Genomic DNA, 22,985 nt, shown 5'->3' with positions numbered 1-22,985 from the left:
TAAAAAGTACATTGTGTTGATGGGAAATTATACCATATTTAAGATGCATTGAATGAATGGGAACTTAGCTCACCAGTACACAGACATTTCCCAAATAAAGTTCATCGAAAAATGACTTGTCATATAGTAATACATGCTTTTTTGACTTACTTTTTTGTCTTACCATACATTTGTTTCCATTTCTGCATTTGATTTTAGAAGTAACCTACCTTTTAAAGAAACCACTTCCTTTTCTGGCTTCCAATCTTCCTATCTTTTTGTTCTCAGTATCTGCATACAGCACAGGCACCAGATTATAATATCACATTCGATTATGAATCTCACTGTTTTGATTCTGTATTATTACTTACCATTGTGTGACATATTGTTGATTGCAGGCTCTTTATGTAACCTTGCTTAAATTCCATATCATGTAAATCCAGGTATGTAATTCGTGGTTTAAACAAACAAGGTTATTTTATTAATGCAGCATTTGAACAGCGAGTAAACAGAGTCTACGCATAATTTGAGGGTCAGTTAATGCTTCAGTGCAGCTTTATGTATGTATTTAATTATTTTTTGTATTATTATTATTTGAAAGGAAATAAATAATGCATAACCTGTAAACAAGAAAAATATACTATGTACATTTCTGACTGAATGAGAAATATGACCAGTTACCACCAGTTACACCAGAAACAAGCTGGTGTAGGTTTGTACATGAATGATTTTGTGCTGCAAATGTTGAACAAGAAATAAAAATAGCTAAATATGAAGGAAAATGCATTTTTTAATTCGCCCCCCCCTTAATTTTTTTAAAATTATCAGTTTACGTGAATGAGATATAGAGTACATCATATGTTAAAAGGGCTAAACACATAAAAAAGGAAGTGTTGTTTTCCAGTAATTTTTATATGCAAGTTCAAAGACATTTTCTCCTATTTCCAAAAGTTGCAGTTCCCTTTTAAGTACGAAATGTAACCATGGGTATTTACCTCTGAAAACCCGAATATTTTCTCTTGTGCCCTGCGTGAAGCAAGCGTCTCCTGTCACAGCAATCCAGTAACATAAATCGGCTGACTTTGTATTCTTCCCCCAGGCTGCATAGCTCTGGTGGAGCTTATTTTCTTTCTCGTTTTTGCTATTTAGCACTATACAAGACATTTCATATTATTTATGTAATTTTTAAATGACTGATTTTTGTTGAGAAAGTATTTTCTCATTGTGTTTTTTTCTGTTTTTAAAGATACTACGCACAGGCCTGTCTGCAACGTGGTGCTCAGCAGCACTGCGTAGGACCGAGATACTTGCCGTTTTGGTGACAGCTTTTTAGCATCACCATTGTGAAAGCTGTTAGTCCATTCTAACAAGCAGGCTTCCCTCAGTCTTATGTTGGTACTGTCTGAGTGGTTTTGCCAGTGGCTTTTACAGGTGGGCATCCCTGTACGTTGCCATACGCAGTGACTGCAAACCAGTGAACTCGTACCAAACTGGCAAAAAAAAGTAGCCCAGGCAGGAAACCGTCTTCACGGTCTTCCTCATCCTCCTCGAGCTCTGCCTCTCCTTCGCCTCCCCCGCGGAACAGGAAGAAGAGTCGCCATTCCAGGCGATCAGCAGACTCTATCCATGGACACTGCCTGCACTAAAAAGCAGGGTTTGTGAGGTGATCATCAAAAGAACATATTCAGCCGAGGCGTTCGCCGCATGGCTAGGGAATTACAATAGCATCCTAGCAGTCTACCAGTCGCTTTTGCTGTGATCCCTCTCTGAGAATCACAGGCCCTCACCACAACATCTAGATGAGCTGCGCCTAGTAAACAAAAACCTGCTCCGTTTGTCCAAACTCAACGGACAGGCTGTAGACAGAAACCTAGCGGTGCTGGTAGCCGCCCGCAGGCAGCTTTGGCTTTCCCAGCCACATGTGCCTGACGGGGACAAAGCACCGCTGTTGGACACCTCGATCACTCTAGGGCATACCTTTGGTCCCGCGGTGGATGAGAAGCTGCAGCACTCTCACCGCTTGCAGGAATCCACTAAGGAGCTGGTTAGCCTGCTTCCCAAGCGACCACCTCCTATATGTAAACCAAAGGCAAACTTGCACCCTAGGTCCCAGCAACCTCAAAGACCAGCACAGCCAGCGCCCACTGCCAGAGGCAATCTTCGGGACCGGCACGCGGCTGCTCAACGCAGAGGCTATAATAGGTTCCGCCACCCTGCACAGAGACAGAAGCCGCAGGCCAAGGCACAGGGTAAGCAGCAGCCCTAGGATTTTTCTGCCACAAGCCCAGGGCCCCTTCTCAGGGAGCCATCTAGACTATTGGTGTCAGTGCAGACCGGCTATTCACTACAATTTAAGAACGAATCCCCCTCCCTTTTGGGGCGTGACGACGACATCAGTCATGGACTCAGAGGACACTTCTGTGGTGTCTTAGGAGGTAGCAGCTCTGCTGCAAAAATGGACTATTCGTATGATAGACCCCCTCCAGTTGGAGGAAGGGTTCTACTCCAGACCGATCTTCGACCTCAGACAGGTCAACCTGTATCTGAGCTGAAGGAGATTTAAAAAGTTGACAGTACAACTGCTGTTGCAGTCAATCAGGCCAGGCGACTGGTCCACCATGGTGGACCTCAAAGACACCTATTTCCACATCCCCATAAAACCAGCGCACAGGAAGTACCTGTGGTTATCCTGTCAGGGAACAGCATACAAGTTCTGTGTCTTGCCATTTGGCCTCTCCCTAACTCCACGTGCCTTCTCGAAGTTCATGGAAGTTATCTGGGCCCCATTGAGACTCAAAGGCATCAACGGTTGGGCCTTACGGTGACTCATGCAAAGAACCAGGTCATGCCTTCCCAGACAGCCTCCTATCTTGGATCTCTTTCAGCTCAACAGAGCGCTCACAGTAGTAACGTTCCAGAAACTTCTGGGCCTGATGGCAGCAGTTTCTCAGACCCTTCCATTGGGTCTCTGCAGGCCTGGTTTAACAGCAGGGTTTTTCAGCCCACACTGAACCGCGACCGACTATTGACAGTGTCCCACCACTGTCTAAAGACACTAGATTGGTGGAAACAGCTGGCCTATCTACTCCTAGATGCAGCGCTGGGCAGTGTCATCAAAAGGGAGGTCGTCACCACGGACGCGTCCAGCCTGGGCTGGGGCACTGTGTGGAATGGCCGGGGTGTGCAAGGTGTGTTGAACCCCCATGGCAGGGTCTCCACAGTATGACGAACTGGGCGATGGACCTCCTCTCAAGGGGAGTCCCCAGCAATTTAGAGTGGAGGCTTCACCCCCAGGGTGGTGAGCCTCATCTGGGAGAGATTTAATAGAGCAGAGATAGACCTCTTTGCCTCCCAGGAATCAACCCACTGTCCCCTCTGGTTCTCGATAATAGGAGGTGGGGAACCACTGGGAATAGATGCCTTGGCACACCAGTGGCCGAGGCATCTGTTATATGCCTTCCCACCGCTCACCCTGCTCCCACTGTGTCTGGAGAAAATCAGGCAGGACTGGGCCAAAATGCTCCTAGTAGCCCCATGTTGGCCCATGAGACTGGTTTTCAACCCTGATGCAGCTCCTGAGCGGCTAGCTGTGGAGAATGATGATACGCTGCGACCTACTCAGTCATGCATGGGGGACATCAAGCCTGTAGCTCTGGGTCTGGCCCCTAAATGGCTGCATTTGAGCCGTCTGGGTCTGTCCAACAGGGTTATTGACACCCTACAAAATGCCAAAGCAGCATCCATGCGTTCCCAGTACAGGTACAAGTGGTGTGTCTTTCAGATGTGGTGTCTACCTTGTGGGTTCGACCCCATGACTTGTCCCATGGCAATAATACTGCAATTTTTGAGGGACCAATTTGACGAGAGGAAATCCCCTCCTCAGTAAAGGTCCGTCTGGCAGCTATTTAAGCTTGCTGTGGTGCTTAATGCACTGATGAAGCCTCCTTTTGAGCAGCTGAGCTGAAAGTTTTATCATTTAAAGCAGCTTTCTTGCTTGCTATCAGCTCCGCAAAGTGGGTGAGTGAGATTCAGGCATTCTCTATAGCGAAAGCCTTCTTAATTTTTACAGAGGCCAGGACAAAGGTCACACTCCGTAACAATCCTGCTTTTTTGCCGAAGACTATCTCAGCGTACCATGTCAACTAGTCTGTGGAATTGGAGGCTTTCCATCCACCTCCTTTCCATTCTGACAGAGAGCAACAGCTCCATACGCTCTGCCCAGTTCGGGCCCTGGTGTACTATGTTGACAGGATGAAAAGTTGGAGGCAGTCCGAACAATTCTTTGTCTGCTATGGGGTTAAGTTCAATGGTCAAGCCCTGTCTAAGAAGGGGCTGTCCAAGTGGATAGCAGACACGGTCAGGACAGCATATGAGCTGGCCAACTTGCCCCCTCCAGAAAAGCTCACTGCCCATTCCACCAGGGGCATGGCAATTTTGTAGGTTTTATTCCAGGGTATTCCATCTGTCAAAGACATATGCAATGCAGCAGTGTGGGCTACTCCCCATACCTTCACGAAGTTCTATAGACTTAATGTTGTGGATCCTCAAGGGCGGCTTCCTAGTCAACCCTCCCTTACAGCACAGGCATAGAGGTGAGCTTCTCCCTCAGTTTTTTCATCCTAGCTAATTACTGGGGTTCCGAATGGTAATGCACAGGGCAGCCTCTTGGCTTAGCCTTGTAGCATTCCAGTCGTTCGGCAATCTTGCCTTGCGACGGCTTGGGTATAATGACCCATTCTGTAATGGTTACATTTCATACTTGAAGAGGAACGTTAGGTTATTGTCATAACCCTGGTTCCCTGAAACAGAAATGTAACCATTAACCTTCAAGGTCGCTGTGTCCATGATTGCAGCAGGATTGAAGGAAAAATGACGCTGAGATCTGTGAGCGCGTCCTTTTGATACCTCTGGGGCGGAGTCAGGACTGCGTCACAGGCTAAGTGAGCAGCTTTTGTATAAAATATTTAGGATTTTGGTCTTTAGGAGGTAAATACCCATTCAGTAATAGTTACATTTCTATTTCAGGGAGCCATGGTTATGATAATAATCTAACATTTTGTAGTTTTACCCATCATGCACGAAATGGTTAAAGAAAATTGTGACTAATTTATCTTATACCTCTAGTATGTAAACTTTAAAGGTTTAATTTCCTGTGTAATTTGATATAGTTCCATATTTAAAAAGAAGAATTTTAAAAATGTTAGATTTATAGATTTTTTATCAATATTGCAAACATTGTATTTTTTTTGGGGGGGGGGGGGGGGGGTTCTGAGCTACACTGTGACACAGTTCAAGATGTAATTTATAACCTCCTACTTCAGAAACTAGTAGCAGGAAGTTTTTTTGGCTTAGAGAGTGGGTGTGTTCCAACAGCTAAATGACTGTGGTGGAAGGATAAACCATGAACAAATGTACTAAATATATTCAAGGAATTCAATTTTAGTGTAATATTGAACATAGCTGTGAGGGACATCAGCTTTTTCGAGAGGTGAGATAAATCTCCCTATTCCAATCCAGTATCCTCTGTCTGTGAGATATGAGTTTGGTATGCTCTCCTCAGGCTCGCCAGTGCCCATGATCACATGGCTGAAGGAGGAGTCTGCAGAGGACGTGCTCTGGATCAAGCCTGAGACGCCTGGGTATAAAGTGGCCAGCTCCAACATGCAACACAGTCTGATCCTGCTGGACGTGGACCCAGAACACAGCGGCACCTACACCTGCATCGCCACCAACAAGGCGGGCCAGTCGATCTGCACAGCACACCTCGACGTGGTGGAGGGTAAGAGAGGACCTTCAACACCCACTACACACTCTCACTTCAAACACCAGGGAACACCAGCCACTGTTACATGTACCTGGATAGTCAAACTGCCACACCAACAACATAGGAATGTGGGCTAAACAAGGATTATCCACACACATGGTTACAAACTCATATTGTAAACATACCCATTCACAGGGGTTCATTTGTGCCGGATCACACCAGATTCCAGATCCGGCACCTTTTTGTCTGACAGGCGAGAATTAAACAGTTTTTAAATGATGAACCGTATGAAAAAAAAGAAACGTTTTTTTTTTTTTTTTGTTGCAAGAAAAAACTCCTATATACATAACATGTACAATGAAAAAAAATCACTTTCCTGTTCCATGGATTGAATGACAAAAGTGCACTGTATAGTGACATTAGGTATATAAGATCTGATTTCACAGGAAAATAGTAGACCGTGAAAAAAGTAGATCTCACCTTTACTGTGCATGCGAATTTCTGAATTTAAAGGGAGAGTTCACGACGGGTGTTGTTTTCTGTTACAGTATGATATGAACGACATTTTTTAAGCAAAAAGTAAACATTTGTTAAGGAGTGATTTCAAACACACACAAATATAAGCAAGGCCAAAATTCTCCTTCTCTGAGGCAATTTTCTTGCAAAATTCTGCTAATCTGTTCAAACAGAAAATTACTTCGAAGCATTTTTTTTTTAAGTACTCGGAAAAGCACATCAGAGAATGTAAAAATTGCATTAAATGACTCGACCAGAAAACAGAGCTCAAAATTGTTAAAGTGTGAAATAAATCCACTGGCAGAATGTACAGCATCACTGTTAAACTTTTCTGGATTCTCCAAAATGCGCTGAAAAAGCTCGTTCATACTCTGTACAGACCAGCCGAGAAGAGAAATTCCAGCGTGTAGGTGCCACCTGTGGCAGTCGTCTTCGGCAGATTTCGTCAAGTAATTGTGTGCCCTTTGGGGATCTTGAAAGAAATGTTGCCAAGATTGCTAAAAAAATATCTTGCATTCTCTGATTTTTGAAGTGCTTTGGGACAACACTAAATTCAGTGCATGAGCATAGCAATGAACAAAAAGTGCTTGTGGTACGGATCTATACCAATTCTTGCTTGCCAAGGTAGACAACAGAATCGATTAAGCATTTAAGAACCTCTCGATTTTTCCTCACTTGCTCGTTTTGATGTATTGTGTCCCTACATATCTGTTTATCCAGTTGAACATAATCCGGCTTTGTCCAAAGGTTTTGAGTGTCACGGTGGCTCATATGTGACTTAGGAACGTTCGTGTTTTTGAGCTGACTTTGTTATACATCCCAGATTGCTGTAGCCAGTACTGTAACAAATCGCCTTTTCTGTACTGAACAAAAGACAATTCCAGCAGTATATATATATATTTTTTTATGTGGCAGCTACTTATACCTTTCATAATTTGAATTCTGAAAGTGCCGAGTATATCCTTTCCCTTCCTGTGTCAGCGCAGGGATCTGTGGTGTATATCTCCCTCTTTTAACAATCTCCATTCTTTCAGAGAAAGTTCTCCTTGAAAAAGGATTTGTAACCAAATCCACTATGATGTCTCCATTGTCAGATGACATTTTTTTTATTTTAGTATAAAATAAAATTTGAAATAATTAGATGTTATAAAGGTATTTGTATTTATCAATGTATCTGTATAAGCAGATACACATGAAATCCAGCAATCCTCCTAACTGCTAACCAAGGAATATTTGTGTTTCGGGGTTGCTCACTAATGATTGGACAGCTGTCAGAGCTTTGACTTTCCCATTGGTTGCTAATGCAGGACCTTCAAGTGAGGCTGAGAATACCCTGGGAGATTTATGTCCCGCCTCTGCTCACACTTGATTGGTCGCCTGCTTAACAAAAAGGACATTCTTCGACTTGCCTATTGGTTAAACTCACTCAAGACCTTCAACTGAAAAGGAGAATACCCTCAACTGTTTTTTTTTCTAGCGTCTGGTTGTTGCTTTAGACTTATGCGGGGGAAATGCAGATCTCTTATTGATTGATCACATCCCCTTCAGGGTAAACCTTAGACTCTTAAAAAACATCTCGTAAAACCTGTAAGTCATCTTGGATAAAGGCGTCAGACAAATGGACAAATAGAGTAGTATGTTTCATAGTATAAGCAAGCACACTGTACGCAAGTGAGTGAGGCAACGTAATGTCATTTGACTGACGGTTTACTTGGCACTGTCTAGTCAGCAGAGAATACCTTGAAGGTCCTGACAGCATGCCACTGATTTCTGTGATAATTGTACCTTTTTGTTGACAAATCAAACCCTACCCATTCATAACTTAATTTTAATACAAAATTAACAGCATTTGTTCAGTTCTTAGTAAGCTAATTGTCAATAGTTAATATACAAGGAGTGCCCCTTAAAATAAAGCAGGACCATAAACCGTAGTTCTAAATGTCAGTTCGCTCTCAGATTAACTGCCAGCTTGTGTTTGTGTTTTAGTGACAGAAGTGGACCATCTAGAGAAAGACAAGACAACAAAGGAAATCCACACATTTACCCATGAGTAAGTGTTCATTTTCATTCAGGGGATCAGAAACATGGATGGAGTGGCAGGTTACAGCTTCCTGTACTGTTCCTGTTACATGGTCTGATTTTAGCTAGACCATAGGAGTGAGTCTGAACTACAGTGCTGTAAGTGATTACATACCAGGAAGTGGGAGCAACGTTTCATCTATTGCATTGTCTTTGAAATATCAACACAGTCCAAAATAGAGTATAAAAAGAATTTCAATAGAAGAAAAGCGGGGCCAATGATGATAAGGTCAAATTCATTCTAAAACCTTGTTTATCACTCCTTGAAGGATATGCCTTTCCATTAGAACATGGGTGAGAAAGAAAATGTTACTATTATCTGTTAATACTAAGTATTATAGAGCTACTGAGTATGCACGTTTTACTGTAATTTTATCTGTTCAGTTTCTGATGTTTTCCCAGGTTTTATACGTCAGTGTTGTCACTTTAGTATTGCCTAGTTTTCTGTACGCAGCATTGTACAATAATATGATGCTATGACACCTGGTAGAACTACAGCAACATAACATATATAAGTTTTATGAATCATGTTTAAAAAAATCAGCTATGTCTTTTCCTGAAAGACATTTCGGATTGATGATGATGATGGTGATAATGACATGATTTATAAAATGGTTTGTAATCGGAAAAAATCAATCTGTGTTTCAAAGGATTGAAGAAGAAACATTAAGAGAAGTAAGAGAGCAAGTGAAAGGGTAAGTCCTAAAATAATGTTTACTGCTGACAAGATATAAGTGGAAGGTCTCTCTTTAATTCCATGTAGACAGTTTGCCAAACTTCCAGTCTTACTTATATCTAGAGAACCGCTTATCCAGTTATGATAAAACATGGTAACCCCCGTTGTTTTCCACAAGTTATTGAGAATTATAATCTGGGGAAAGATGGGACCTGTCTGTTTATTTGTCTGTCTGCTCTCATGTAAATGTATGTGACCAGATGATGTGTCATGTGATCCACTTGACTTATATAACATGTGAGACTATTCTGCAACAACAATGGAAACGTGGAAGGATGATGGTGGGTGTCTGTGTAATCAGTTCACTTCTCAACACAGTCTGCACGGACCATGAATGTCTCCCGGGTATTTCTGGAACAGCATTGTTTCCAGAAGACCACACATGACAGCAGTGAAGTGTACAGCTTGATTCTGTTCCTGTCTGTTTCAGAGTCCTGGGCATCTCTGTGCACCCCCCTGAGCCTGGTCACATCTTTGATTGGCTAGGAGGATCTACAAAGGGTAGGAGATTGTTATTAACTGTTGAAGGGCCATAATGACATACCTGTACTATAACTCTCATTGCTTCATTCATTACAAAGGCAAGAGGTCAGTACAAATTACTACCATCCCACCCACCAAATAAGTCAAGTTCTGTTCTGCATCTTAGTAATGCAACATAATTTGGAGACACATGAGCAGCAAATCAGTTCTCTATTTATTCAGTCGTAGGGTTAAAATAATACAGCATATCTTCCTTCATTTCACCTGTAAATACCTTGCAATACTTTGAGCAGGCAAACATGCCACTGCTCCAGGTTAACTAGGTAAGGCACAAAGGGGTCCCCGAGTGGCTCACCTGGTAAAAGCTCAGCCACGTGGCGTGCAGCGTGAGTCATTCATCGCAAGATTGTGTCCTGTCTGTGCGGAGTCGCCGGTCTTCGCTAGCGGACACCTGCAGGGCTGGCCTCCTCCAGAGGTTGGTAGCTCGCTGACATCCGCTCTCGAGTTTCTGGGTGTAAAAGAGGAAGCTGGATTGGTCGTGGGATTGGAGGATGCCCACTGAACCTTTGGATCTCCTGAGCTGTATGGGGGTTGCTGTAGTGAAGAGAAAAAATTATTGGACATTCCTAATAGGGGAGAAAATCAGGGGTAAAATAATTGGGCACACTAAATTAAAATAAACAAATAAATAAATAAATAAAAATAGCTAAGGCAGACATGTCACTGGACTGCAGGAATTGAGATACTTCAAGCATATGCAGCAATACATCAACAAAGTGACCATTGCAAAGTGGATTTATATGCCTCCCCAGGTCTGCCGATGGAAGAAGAGGTGAGCAAGGCCTCTTCACAGTACCTTGGAGAGGCCGGCACCGAGCAGTTCCTGCAGAAACTGACTTCTCAGATCACAGAGATGGTCTCAGCCAGGATCACACAAGGTAAGTTAGAACCCCAAAACCATTCTAACAATGCTGAAACGCCGTCCATAAACATACAATTTAAATTAATACAGAACATTGCCTGTTATGTATCAAAGCTGTGTACTCCAGGTTGTGATTGTTTCAAATACATTTGAAATTATATAAATATTGTAAGAAGGAACTTAAGTGGACTTCATTGTTCCAAAATTAACCTTCTAAGTGGGTTTTATTATTTTTGTCACAATTGTTAAGGGCTTTGTAGGTATAGCAGAATATATATATATATATATATATATATATATATATATATATATATATATATATATATATATATATATATATTTACCTTGGCATCAATGCATACTCCTGGTTGTCTCCCCGAAATGTGGATAGCTAGAAATGAAGTACATAGCCTTTTCAGTATTCACCAAATGCTGTTTCATTGTAAAGCAAAAACAGACTGTGCCAGGTAACAACAAATAAGAGACATTATTGATATGTAAATGTGAGATTTTATTTGCAAATTAAAAATGGTCAGAAGGCATGAAATGTAACATTTTCTGTAAACTAGCTCAGCTGTAACACAGATCAGTATAACTGTAGAGTAGTCAGTTGGCTGTCAGCCCCATTGTCCTGTCTGTTGGCATCCAATCATCCATCAATCTATCTATTCATTCAATGATTTATTCATTCATTTGTTTGTTATTCAGATAGCATAAGGAGGCGACACCCAGTGCTCCAGTGGATGAGGTCATGCCCCAACATATACAGTATGTATCTACTGTAAATATTAAGTCAGAATCTAATAAGTACAGTGAAACCTTGCTTGAAGGCCACCTCAAAAAACATCTTACAACTAAGACCACTTTTTTACATTCCTGATTTGCCCCTATTGACAGCAATGTTAAAGGTCTGACTAGACTTCCTGGCTGCCATTAAGGAGGATAGGGCTGTTTTATTGTGTTGTCCCTTTTAAACCATTGTTGCATTCTGTCCCAGTTACTGGACAATCAATTAAGTGGTCCAGACTGAGTTATTTTAGAATTTTATTTTAGAACAAGTTTTTAAAGTGTTCATAGTTAATTGTTTTTTTAGTAAATAAAAAATATCTTGAAAGAATGTATATTGTGTGTGAACAATTCTGATCAATGCTTTGTTTTTTCAGTGTGCAACTTTGGGTTAAAGTGAGAAGTTCAACTGCACAGTGGGTTGGGTACAGTACAAAAGCTATTTAAGGGTAGAGCATTAAAAAAAAAAAATGTAATTACATCTTGTACAAATCGCTCTCCTTTGTTCCAGCATCTTTGCGGGTCCCTGGGATGGACAGCGATGATGAGTCAAAGACTCCCTCCCCCTCTTCCCACCACGGACGATCCAGACCTTCGTCTGTCATCATAGATTCTTCGTCTGAGTCGGATGAAGGGGAGGCCAGAGGAGAGGTAGGAGTCACAACAAGTTTGGTAGAAATGCCCCATTTGATCAGTAATCCAAAGCACCATGTGAATAAAATTCTCCAATAATAACATACAAAGAATAAAAAAGGGTTAAGCTGGTTAACTGTGTTCTCTCACAATCTGTTGGTACAGAGCTGTGCATGTTCCTATTAAAAAAAAAAACAAATTGATTTTGTAATGGAATGGATGGTTGTTTCTCCCTTTGATACCCATGGAAACAAGGTGTTTCATATTGGGTTTTTCTAATCACTAGTCTCATTACAGTACATGTTGTGACCTGTTTATTTTCTGCAGATGTGTGATATCTATGTGGCTACGGCAGACTACACTCCTGTTTTTGTTGATAAAGAAACCGTCGTTCTGAAGGAAGGGCAGTACGTGGAGGTCCTCGATTCAGCACACCCGCTCAAGTGGCTTGTCCGAACCAAGCCCACCAAATCAACACCATCTCGGCAGGGATGGGTCTCACCGGCTTATCTCGACAAAAAACTGAAGGTAACTTATATGTCATCATCACCATCATTGTTTTATATACGCCACGGTGATCCTTGGAAACTTGATTGCATTTCTGAAAGGAGAATTTGCCCCTTAACACTAGAACCGGCACGTTAAAAACGCCACTGGCAGTCATTATGACGGTTACATTTTAAACAACATCAATATTAAAATGAAAGACAAACTATCGCATACAACACAAAAGTTTTATTTAAGCACGACATGTCAAACAGCTGAAACGCTGTATTTAAATGAACAATTAAACATGAAAGTGTTTACTTTTTAACTTGCCACATATAAAGCACTACTTCAAAAAATGAAAAAAACTATAAAATAAACATTTCAAAAGAAACTAGTGTGTAAACAGGCATATGTACATACAAAACTATAAAATCGAAAGTCATTTTTTATTTAAAACGAAAGTAACATATGTTTTCTCTTGCATGTGTCGCTCGGTGCAGCACTGAATCCTGGTTGAGCTGCAGCAGCCTACTGCTTTGCAGTTTTCTGATTGAAATGTTTCTGCCGAAGCGCTGTGGCTAGCTTCAAGGTGAAATCTCACCTATTGATATTTTCCCCAGTGCATTCCTTTCACAAAACTAAGGAATTGATGGCTGCCAGGTCCAGTAGAGATAACAACAGGCTTGTATATAAAAAAGATACCTAATATTGTAGGTTATATTCAAAATAAAAACATGTATTGTAAAAGGCAGTCAAAATGACTGCTTTGGCAATTCTAGTTGGGTGGGATTATAACTTCCTGATTTGTCAAAAAAACATGCCGGTTCTAGTGTTAATCAAATACGTAATCATCTAACTATAGATATATGTACCCTCTTTCATCTATGGTCCTTATTGTTCATTTGTTTGTTTGTTTGTTTAGTCCCCTCCTCCCCTGCCTCCACCTTGCAGTGTGCCTTGCAACGTGCCTCAAGTGCCACTTGTCCTGCTCGATGGCATTAGTTTTCCTGAAATTAAAATATTTCATTCAGCATAGTGGCAGCTAATGAGCTCCAACAGCCTAGGCCATGGGCCAAATTCAAATAACATAATCCTTTACAGGCATGTTTATCAGTCAATTCAATAAATCATTAATTCCATTCCATTGGTGGTTGTCTTTTTTCTGAATTATTTATTCAGTTCATATTCAGTGTCTGATGTAAGTTTATACAATAATGCAATGTGCAATTGTCATATTACAACAGTCTCTTTTAAAGTAAGAGTGGTGCTAACCTTTATGTCCCGTTGCAGTTCTCTCCGGACACCCCTGCAGGAGAGGCCCCTGAATTCCCTGAAGAGGAGGTGTCTGAAGAGGAGTACAAGAGAAAGCTCTGGTGAGTAAGCAGATGAACCTGCCTTTAAACAACTCCTTAGGTCCTGAGGGGGTGGGGAAGAACCATCAAAGCCAATACAGACTTTCCATATAATCTAAAAATACTTAGTAATTAGTTTGCTATAGGTTCTTATATGGTCTTAACCAGTGCAGTACACAGCAATCAAACATATACATTTATTATATATTAGAATGATCAGGCTTAAATGCAAAAGTATATTTTTACACTGGCAGCAGGCTAAAGGTTAAAGGGTCAATGGATAATAAGGAATGTTTGCATTATCCTTTAATATTACATTTTATGGAAAATGTGTAGTTTTCTTTCAGTTCTACATGTTTATACATGTGCAACACTTAATTTATCCTTTTTTCTTTTCTTTTAATAGCCATCTTATCGCAGAGATAGTAAACACTGAAGAGGAGTTTGTGAGGGATCTGGACTTCTTTGTATCCCATCACCTGCAGCACATGGACACGAGCCCTGATATCCCACCAGTCATTGCCAGCCAAAAGGCAACCATCTTCAGGAACATTGATGAGCTCAGTATCTTCCACAGCAGGTGAGTGGCAATAACAAGGAAAACAAAAAGGTCACAATTGCTTGAGTGTATACCATTTTTTGTTATTTAACATTAGTATTGTAAATAGGACCTGGTAGTGCCTTTTCTATAACAAGTCTTTGCTCCTTCATGAACCAGTTGAACCTCAATCCGGATTTTAGTTAGTTAGTTGTTTAATTTGAACTTTGGGTGGAATGGCCCTCCACAACCAGAATTGGGAATATCTGGACTAATTCAATGCTGTGCCTGGACTGTAGGAATAACCAATGGGCTATGATTACACATATAGCAGTATAAGTAAATTCATGACTTTCCATTCTCTGATAGACCGAAACTGCCTTGCATGTTGCATATAAATAGCTAGCGGTTAGCATCAATGTATGACTGAATAGGTAATTTCCTTCACCAGTCTGAACATTTTAAGCATGCTCTTCTTTTGTAGCACCCTCCTCCCTGGCCTGAGCCAGTGCGACACGGACGATGACATTGCCATGCGCTTCATTAAAAATGCGGACGGCTTCGAGAAGTACATCCAGTTCCTGGTGGGAAGATCACAGGCTGAGTCGGTTGTGAATAGCAGAGCATTCCAAGACTTCTTCAAGGTAAAATAAGAAGCTAATGCTATTGCACACTTTCGAAATACTAAAAGAAAATATGGAAATTCAATGACAAATGTTTCAACTAAAAGTTTGTCATTGAAATCACACATTTTCTTTTAGTATTTCTAAATTTAACACATTGAGGAGTAGATGTACTAAGACGGGCCAGTTGCAGTGCAAACATACCACAATTTGCATTTTTGTTGCGACACTTCGCAAAGTAAACATTTTGTCGTATGCATCCTCGCTAAACTGGGAAATGTGTATCAGGTTGAAAAACAATACAATAAAATCACACACACACATATACATTTTATAGTGCTTAATGCATTTTAAATGTAATTTATTGAGCTGAAATAATACTAATGTGTTTAGGTAGGCTACACATTACATTATAAATATAAACATGTACAGTAGGCCTATACAGTATACAGTACAGGAGCAAAATCAAATTAATACCTAGCGCACTTTCTTTTTACTTTAGCCTGTAGGCTACCGGTAACACAAATGAAATAATTATGCTGCATTGTACATTATTTTAAATTGAAACTAAATTATTCTAGTGTTTTTTTTTTTATTATTATGTTTTTTAACTTGGCCTACTTAGTAGCCTAGACAATTGACACAAAATAGATCATGGTCCTATACAGATGTTCAGAATGAGATGGAGGGGTTAGTGGCACATGTGTGCAGTCTATTGTTTCCAATGTGTTGGGGAAAACAGAAATGTCATAAAAATTTGTTTTCAACAAGGCATGTAAGTACACCCTGAATTAGGCTCTTGGGTGTTTGCCTCAAAAATGCATTGAGCTCAACTGGCAACGCACGAGAAAAAGTGGACTGTGAAATGCCAGCAACAATTGCCACTGTTTAAAACATGCTTTCAAAAGTTCTTAACAAATTGATGCTAATAGCATCACTTTTACTTTCTAATATTAATAGAAATACACTGAAACCGAACTCGCCATTGAAGATCCATCTCAGCTCCCTGTACTGTCAGTGCCTGACTACCTGGAGAGACCGCTCGACAGGATCCAGAAATACAAGACAGTGCTGAAGGTGAGGAATGGGACCACACCAAGTTTTATAGATGTATCGAGACTTGCCCTTCATTACCTAGAAGGTGCCCTCAAAAATGAAAAGGCAGTAGTATACCTGCTTTTGATGACATCTGAATCATGTTTACTGCCTCTTAGTATAGAACCTGAATTGTATTTCTGTTATATGTTGGTTTAGGATATGATCCGCAACAAAGCCAGAAGTGGCCAGAACTGCGCCCTCCTGGAAGAGGCCTTTGCTGTTGTATCCTCCCTGCCCCACCGGTCCGAGAACACCCTCCACGTCTCCCTGATTGAAAACTACCCGGCCAATCTGGAGGCCCTTGGGGAACCCATCCGACAGGTAACATTGCTAGTGCCAGCCTGTGGCGGAGTGTCCCGCCCCTATTATTATTATTTGTATTATTATTTGCGGCGCGGATAACAGCGCCACGTATTTCTTATTATTTATATTTAAAAACCCTGTGAGGATGCATGACTGATCAGCTACTGATTATGTAACTAGCTGACAGTCATGCATCCTTACCAAAGCGCGCAGACTCTGGCCGAGGGGTAATAAGATAATTAACAACTAGTTAACCCCTCGGCCAGAGTATAAGAACCTGCAGCTGTCCGTTCTGTGGGGGTGGAATGTACAGAGGAGAGTACGGGGAGCGGAGAGAGCGAGCGAAAAAAATAACGACATTTAAAAACGACTGCTAAACGGTATTTGTTTATTCGTTTGGCCCTTGTGCCTTTTTGTTTTGTGTTTTGTTGATTGTTTAAATCTTTTGTTTTGTTTATTTGATTTATTAAACACGCTGAGTGCTGTTGCATTCAGCTTCACCCGCCCATCCATTGTTTGGTTTCTGTACTTCCTGGTCCGTGACGTCATCACACCTAACCACTGCGAGCCAGCCTGTCACACAGCCCTTTACATATTATAATAGAAAAAAGATGCCCAATGCCAATGCAGAAATGCCATTCCCCCATACCATAGTATGTCCTTAAAAATCATCAACTTCATAGAGTGTGAGATACTGTTATCAGGTTATCATGCTGTGTATGCAAAATGTCCTGGTTGCTGGAATCCAAGGAAAATTTCTTAATCATCTCATAGGAGACGGAGCGATTGTTTGTTACTTGAGGGTAAGATGTGTTGAAGTCCCTGTCGTGATGATTTTTGCAGGGACCGTTCACTGTGTGGGAGGGGGCACCTGGGGCAAGAGCGTCCTCCCGCGGACACCACCGCCATGTGTTCCTCTTCAAGAACTACGTCCTGATCTGCAAACCCAAGCTAGACACCAACACTGAGGCCCAGGCCTACATCTTCAAGAACATGATGAAGGTACCTGTTTCTGTCTGCCTTTTCAGTGATCAATCTATACTGTGTATGTGTGTGTGTGTGTGTGTATTCTCCTATATCTCTTCTGTAATGCTCCCTTCTGCAGCTCACAAACATTGACTTGAATGACATAGTGGAAGGGGATGACCACGCATTTGAGGTCTGGCATGAGCGTGAGGAATCTGTGAGGAAGTACACCTTGCAGGCCCGCACCGTTATCATCAAGAACTCATGGGTGAAGGACATCTGTGACCTTCAGCTGCGCTTCAGTCTGCCTGCCTGGAGTGAGTTGAGTTTAGGTCTTCCAATATTTAGACTGGCTGTAGTAAACTAAGCTGTACTATTGGCATTTAAAGCATGTATTGATTGTGCCAAATGTACAATGAAGTTGCACAACCCCGTGAACAACTGAAGTAAAGAAAAAGCATAACTAGCACTTTATTGAAACAAATGTTTTTGCTAAAAGTTTTTCAGTGTCTTGAGAAAAACATTTATCATTAACTGTACACATTTTCTTTTAGTATTTCTAAATTCAGCACGTTGAGGGGTAGATGTACTAAAGTGTTGTGTCTGTCACAATAGTCGCAAATGAGTCGGAAGTCTAGGGTGAATTGTACTAAACAAGCACAATGCTATTATCAACATTTTAAGGAATGCTTTGCAGCAGCAGTTTCTTTGTGGTTTAAACCTTAGATGAATATGTAATTATGGACGTTCTTGCATAAATTCACAACATTGGGGTGGAGATAGAGCAAATCAGGGCTCTCAAATATTATAATGAAATGTACAATTGTGACACTAACAATTGCATCAATTTGTTAAGAACTTTTGAAAGCACATTTTAAACAGTCGCAATTGTTGCTGGCATTTTCCAGTCCAGTTGTGCTCAATGCATTTTTGAGGCAAACACCCAACTACCTAATTTTCACTAAAGTCAGGGTGTACTTACAAGCCTTGAAAACTAATATTTATGACATTTCTGGTTCCCCCAATGTGTTGGGAGCAATAGACTGCACACATGTACCACTAACCCCTCCAGCTCATTCTGAGCATCTGTACAGGACCATGATCTATTTTGTGTTAATGTCTAGGCTACTAAGTAGGCCAAGTTCAAAATAATTAGGGATGCACCAAATCCAGGATTCGGTTTCGGATTCAACCCAAATACCTACTTTTTGAGCAGTAGGTATCCGCCCAGACGCACATCCATTTTAATACATCCCTCCAATGTGTGCAGTTCTTCTTTAAATAAAATACACGATCCGGTATTGAATGTAACTTTTGTATTTAATAACAAGAACACGTTTAATGAACTCTGTCGCGGCTCTCAACTCCCTATTATTGGTGGTGCACGCACAAAACACGTCACGCAGCTACTGAATGTAAACATACCCCTGCATGCAACAGCACAGTTACATCACACTTTTCAAGGAGTAAAGCTCTATAGTAAACCTGTAATATATAGTAAGGGCAAACTGTTGTAGACTTTTGTGCTTTGTTGCTTTGTCTGTCAAATGTATTCTAAGATAATACTGAGATTAAATATATATATATATATATATATATATATATATATATATATATATATACTGTATATTTTGTAACTTTAGAACTGTCAGATGCGCAAGGTGTTGTTGAACAATATGCTTTAGTAAATTACATTTTACGTTATTGCAATGTGCCAATAAAAGTTGAACCATTTGGGAACTGCTGTGTTTTATTAAAATCATTTTTAAACTATTTTATAGCCTATTTGATATGTGTTACACACACAGTGCATTTAAATCAACATGGGATTTATTTGACAGGGAGATCATTCAGGTCACTCATCACAGCAACATTCATAAATGATTTCAAGCAAATGTCTCCATGTGAAGTATTAAATCAACATCGCATCATTAAAAACTGTTCTAATTAAATTTCCATAAAAATGTAAAAAGCAAGTAGTTTGGTCAGCCGTTGCCTTGAAGCTGCCATTTATTACTTTTGGGGTTTCTGTAACTCAGGCTGTCGTCTTGCACAGCACATTGTTGGAGGGAAAGTACAGTTCTCAGCAGGCTCTTCTGGTTGAATGACAAACTAATATACAAATTAATCCTTCCAATCTTGATTTGTTTTAAAAGGTTCCCCAGATTTTGAGGAGGTGCTGGCTAACTGTACAGCTGAGCTGGGGGAAACTGTCAAGCTAGCATGTAAGGTCTCAGGGACTCCCAAGCCAGTCATCACATGGTACAAAGGTAAGAAATGCATGGCTGTGCAGGTTGCCCATACAACTGCCCAGGATGTGAGATGCTGTTCCTTGGCTGCACTCACCTATATTGGTTGCAGCTATAATACAACTGAAGCACCTACAGTACATTATAGATAGTGTATAATATGCACAGAGAGAACACACTCTGAAGATAATGGTATATGTTTGTTAATATACATACATATGTCTATATGTTACTTATTTGTATTGGTTTCCTAATGTGATGTTGCATAGGCAAGTATGGTATAGCTCCTAGTGAACCTTAATTCACATAAAAAGAAAAAATTATCATAATTTGGAACAATTAACAGCCTCTGCTTCAGAGAGGCTCAGGGCAGAGTGGCCGGTGTCACACAGGTCAGACCTCTCACGGCACCTGCCTTGCCAGACTGTGCCATTATCCCTCACCTTTCATGAGCACTGTCTCCAACCCTGGAAAGCCTTGTTGTTTCAAATGGTATTAGACCCTGTTTTACTCTGTGTAAGATGGTAGAGCAGTGGAAGTAGACCCCCATCACATCATCATCGAGGACCCTGACGGTTCCTGCACCCTGATCCTTGACAATCTCACGGCTGATGACTCGGGTCAGTACATGTGCTTCGCTGCCAGCACTGCTGGGAATGCCAGCACCCTGGGCAAGATCCTTGTAAAAAGTAAGTCAAATTTGATATCTTATAATATATCTATTTATTTTGCCTGTGCTGAATGGATATGCCATTATGTACAAAATAACATGTTTAACTAAATGCTTTTGCTTGAGTTTTGGCCAATTATTGTTTTTGCTAATCAAAGCTATATTGGCAAAACCACTCGTCCACATTTAATAAAGTTATGTTAGAAGGCATTATTCCACATGCTGTACTTATGTTGATTTGAATAATTATGTTTTAACTGTTAACAACTATCTTCCTAACATAGTAACAGATTTACATTTTATGATAATGGATTGCAGATATATAATAACCAATCTATGAACTAAGCAGATCCCTACTTCCTTCAGAGGTTGTCAGCTCCAAGTAGATCATATAAATGGAATATGGTTAAAACTGTTTAGCATCGCTTTTAAAGATGTTGCTGTAGTTATGTTTGGCAAATGAAATCAGGTTTTTATATGATTATACATTTGTTTTTAATTTATAAATAAATAGACTTACTATTAGTTTTAAATGAACAACACTTGTTAATGTGTTAGAAAGATAGTTGTTAACTAAAGATAGACCATTAAAATAGAGCATGACATAATAATAATAATAATAATAATAATAATAATAATAATAATAATAATAATAATAATAATAATTCATATCCCAGTGCCTCCAAGGTTTGTTAACAAGCTGAGGAACACCCCACTCATTGAAGGAGAGGATGCCCAGTTCACTTGCACTATTCAAGGAACTCCATACCCAGAGAACAGGTACACGGGCACCAAATACACCAAAACTCACTTCAATTGGCTTTCACCCATGCATTATATTTTGAATCATTACATAATGTAAATGGTATATTGACAACAATAGGTAAACATCTTCTGAAACTGCGAACTACTGTAACAGGTATGACCACTGTGTAAAGGGTTTCAAGATTTGCATTAGCTTTTAGCGGGCATCTGCCATGGGATAAAGACCACTCACACCCTGATTGGCAAAGATGATCGGGTTTATAATAATCATCGATGACTAGTAAAGGAGAAAATATATAGTATAGAGTTGTAGGGAACACCTTCAGAACATTCTTTTGCCTAGAATGTTTTTTGTCTTGCTGTGAAGCATTTTGCTGTTGTTTCCATTGCAGGTGGTACAAAGATGGCTGCCTGCTGACAGACAAGAGCAAATACCAGACATTCAGCGAGGCTCGCAGTGGAGTCCTGGTCCTGGTCATCAAGGATCCCGGAGAGGGAGACCTTGGACGATACGAGTGCAAGGTACTCAACAGAAAGTCATGTGTTTAACTGTTTGATTAAACGTGACATAGAGAGAACAGCGAGATTGTATAATGGGCTAGGGTTTCAGATTAGGTTTGGAAATGACTTGCTGTTTTTAATTGGCTTAACTCTCTGTTACTCTAAAAAAAATAACATTGATGGTGACATAGCTTTGAAAGCTGTGTTACATTTGTTAAATCATAAATAAGGGGATTATATAACACTACTAAAAAAAAAAAATCAGAGTTTAATCAATGTGCTGTGTGATTCTGCAGCTCAAGAACAGGCTTGGATCTGTGAACTGCACTGCTGAGCTGTACCTGCAGTCTCCAGCACTGCTGACTCCAGATAGGAGAGGGGAGCAAGCCGTCACCATAGAAGGTAGCTGCTCTTGTTCTTGTTTTTCTAGATGGAGATTACACAAATATTATGGTTAGTGAAACTTGGTTGTCTAGAGTCGGACTCTTTGTTGTTGACCAGTCATCACAAGAGTCTTCAGCCTGTACACACACCAACTGTGGAACCCCCTACCTAAAGAGAACGTCTTACAACCTAGATCACGTGTTTATTTGTATTATTATTATTATTTAGAGCTTACCATGAGTGTATCACTGAGATGATTGTCTTGTAAAACGTAATATAAATATATATATGTATTTTATTTTATTATTATAATTAGGATCTTGGGTTCATGTTCCTCTTTTTTGTTATTAAAAGTGATCCCATGGTTGTTGGAATGAAAGAATCAATAATATGTACGTCTTGTCTCAGCAACTGATGACCAGTTCCATGTGAATGAAAGTCACCTGTGTATTATTATTATTATTATTATTATTTATTTCTTAGCAGACGCCCTTATCCAGGGCGACTTACAAGATATCACATTATTTTTACATACAATTACCCATTTATACAGTTGGGTTTTTACTGGAGCAATCTAGGTAAAGTACCTTGCTCAAGGGTACAGCAGCAGTGTCCCCACCGGGGATTGAACCCACAACCCTCCGGTCAAGAGTCCAGAGCCCTAACCACTACTCCACACTGCTGCCCAGTGTAGTGACTTACTGTAGCAGGTACAATAGTTGTCTTGCAAAAAGGTAACTGATTTGATATCAGTGTGTGAACATTTACCAGCTTTTCTCTGGATAATTTTTTTGAAGTCAAGCTGTTCTGAAACCTTTGACTACTAGACTAAATGCCCATATTCAATTTACTATGCTTTGTTCGTGATATTAGTACATCCAGGAATTTAAGGATTTCTATAAAACCGGAAAAACTTCTTGAAATAACTTAATACAGGACCTTTAATGGTATAGTCATGAAAATGTAACATCAAAAATGAAACAGATTTATGAGGAAGGAACAGTAAGCAATGAGGTTATATAACACAGATACTAGTGGAGGCACTATGGTTGTAGCATCTGTAATTACAAAATGGCAGTGTAATGTGGACGTATGTGTAGATTCGTGTCTGTGCATGTGTGCTTGCTTGGATATGTTGTTTATGTAACG

The 22,985-nt window shown here is 40.4% G+C and overlaps 1 protein-coding gene across 1 annotated transcript in view; it reads left to right on the top strand.

Moving 5' to 3' along the window:
• Nucleotides 1-22,985, top strand: part of LOC117394545 (obscurin-like) — a 116,637-nt gene that overhangs the window by 69,433 nt on the left and 24,219 nt on the right. The window contains exons 55-74 of the mRNA XM_059020977.1: nucleotides 5,540-5,758; nucleotides 8,246-8,309; nucleotides 8,989-9,033; nucleotides 9,505-9,575; nucleotides 10,370-10,495; nucleotides 11,188-11,247; nucleotides 11,777-11,916; nucleotides 12,226-12,426; nucleotides 13,678-13,760; nucleotides 14,146-14,319; nucleotides 14,762-14,921; nucleotides 15,861-15,977; nucleotides 16,155-16,319; nucleotides 17,145-17,303; nucleotides 17,407-17,584; nucleotides 19,424-19,537; nucleotides 20,038-20,205; nucleotides 20,864-20,966; nucleotides 21,344-21,473; nucleotides 21,749-21,854. Coding sequence (XP_058876960.1) covers nucleotides 5,540-5,758; nucleotides 8,246-8,309; nucleotides 8,989-9,033; nucleotides 9,505-9,575; nucleotides 10,370-10,495; nucleotides 11,188-11,247; nucleotides 11,777-11,916; nucleotides 12,226-12,426; nucleotides 13,678-13,760; nucleotides 14,146-14,319; nucleotides 14,762-14,921; nucleotides 15,861-15,977; nucleotides 16,155-16,319; nucleotides 17,145-17,303; nucleotides 17,407-17,584; nucleotides 19,424-19,537; nucleotides 20,038-20,205; nucleotides 20,864-20,966; nucleotides 21,344-21,473; nucleotides 21,749-21,854 — 2,583 coding nt within the window. The remainder of the gene's footprint in view (nucleotides 1-5,539; nucleotides 5,759-8,245; nucleotides 8,310-8,988; nucleotides 9,034-9,504; nucleotides 9,576-10,369; nucleotides 10,496-11,187; nucleotides 11,248-11,776; nucleotides 11,917-12,225; nucleotides 12,427-13,677; nucleotides 13,761-14,145; nucleotides 14,320-14,761; nucleotides 14,922-15,860; nucleotides 15,978-16,154; nucleotides 16,320-17,144; nucleotides 17,304-17,406; nucleotides 17,585-19,423; nucleotides 19,538-20,037; nucleotides 20,206-20,863; nucleotides 20,967-21,343; nucleotides 21,474-21,748; nucleotides 21,855-22,985) is intronic.

Source organism: Acipenser ruthenus, chromosome 3, assembly GCF_902713425.1.
Source record: "Acipenser ruthenus chromosome 3, fAciRut3.2 maternal haplotype, whole genome shotgun sequence".
NCBI classification, from domain to species: Eukaryota; Metazoa; Chordata; class Actinopteri; order Acipenseriformes; family Acipenseridae; genus Acipenser; species Acipenser ruthenus.
This window is presented reverse-complemented; position numbering and strand designations above follow the sequence as displayed.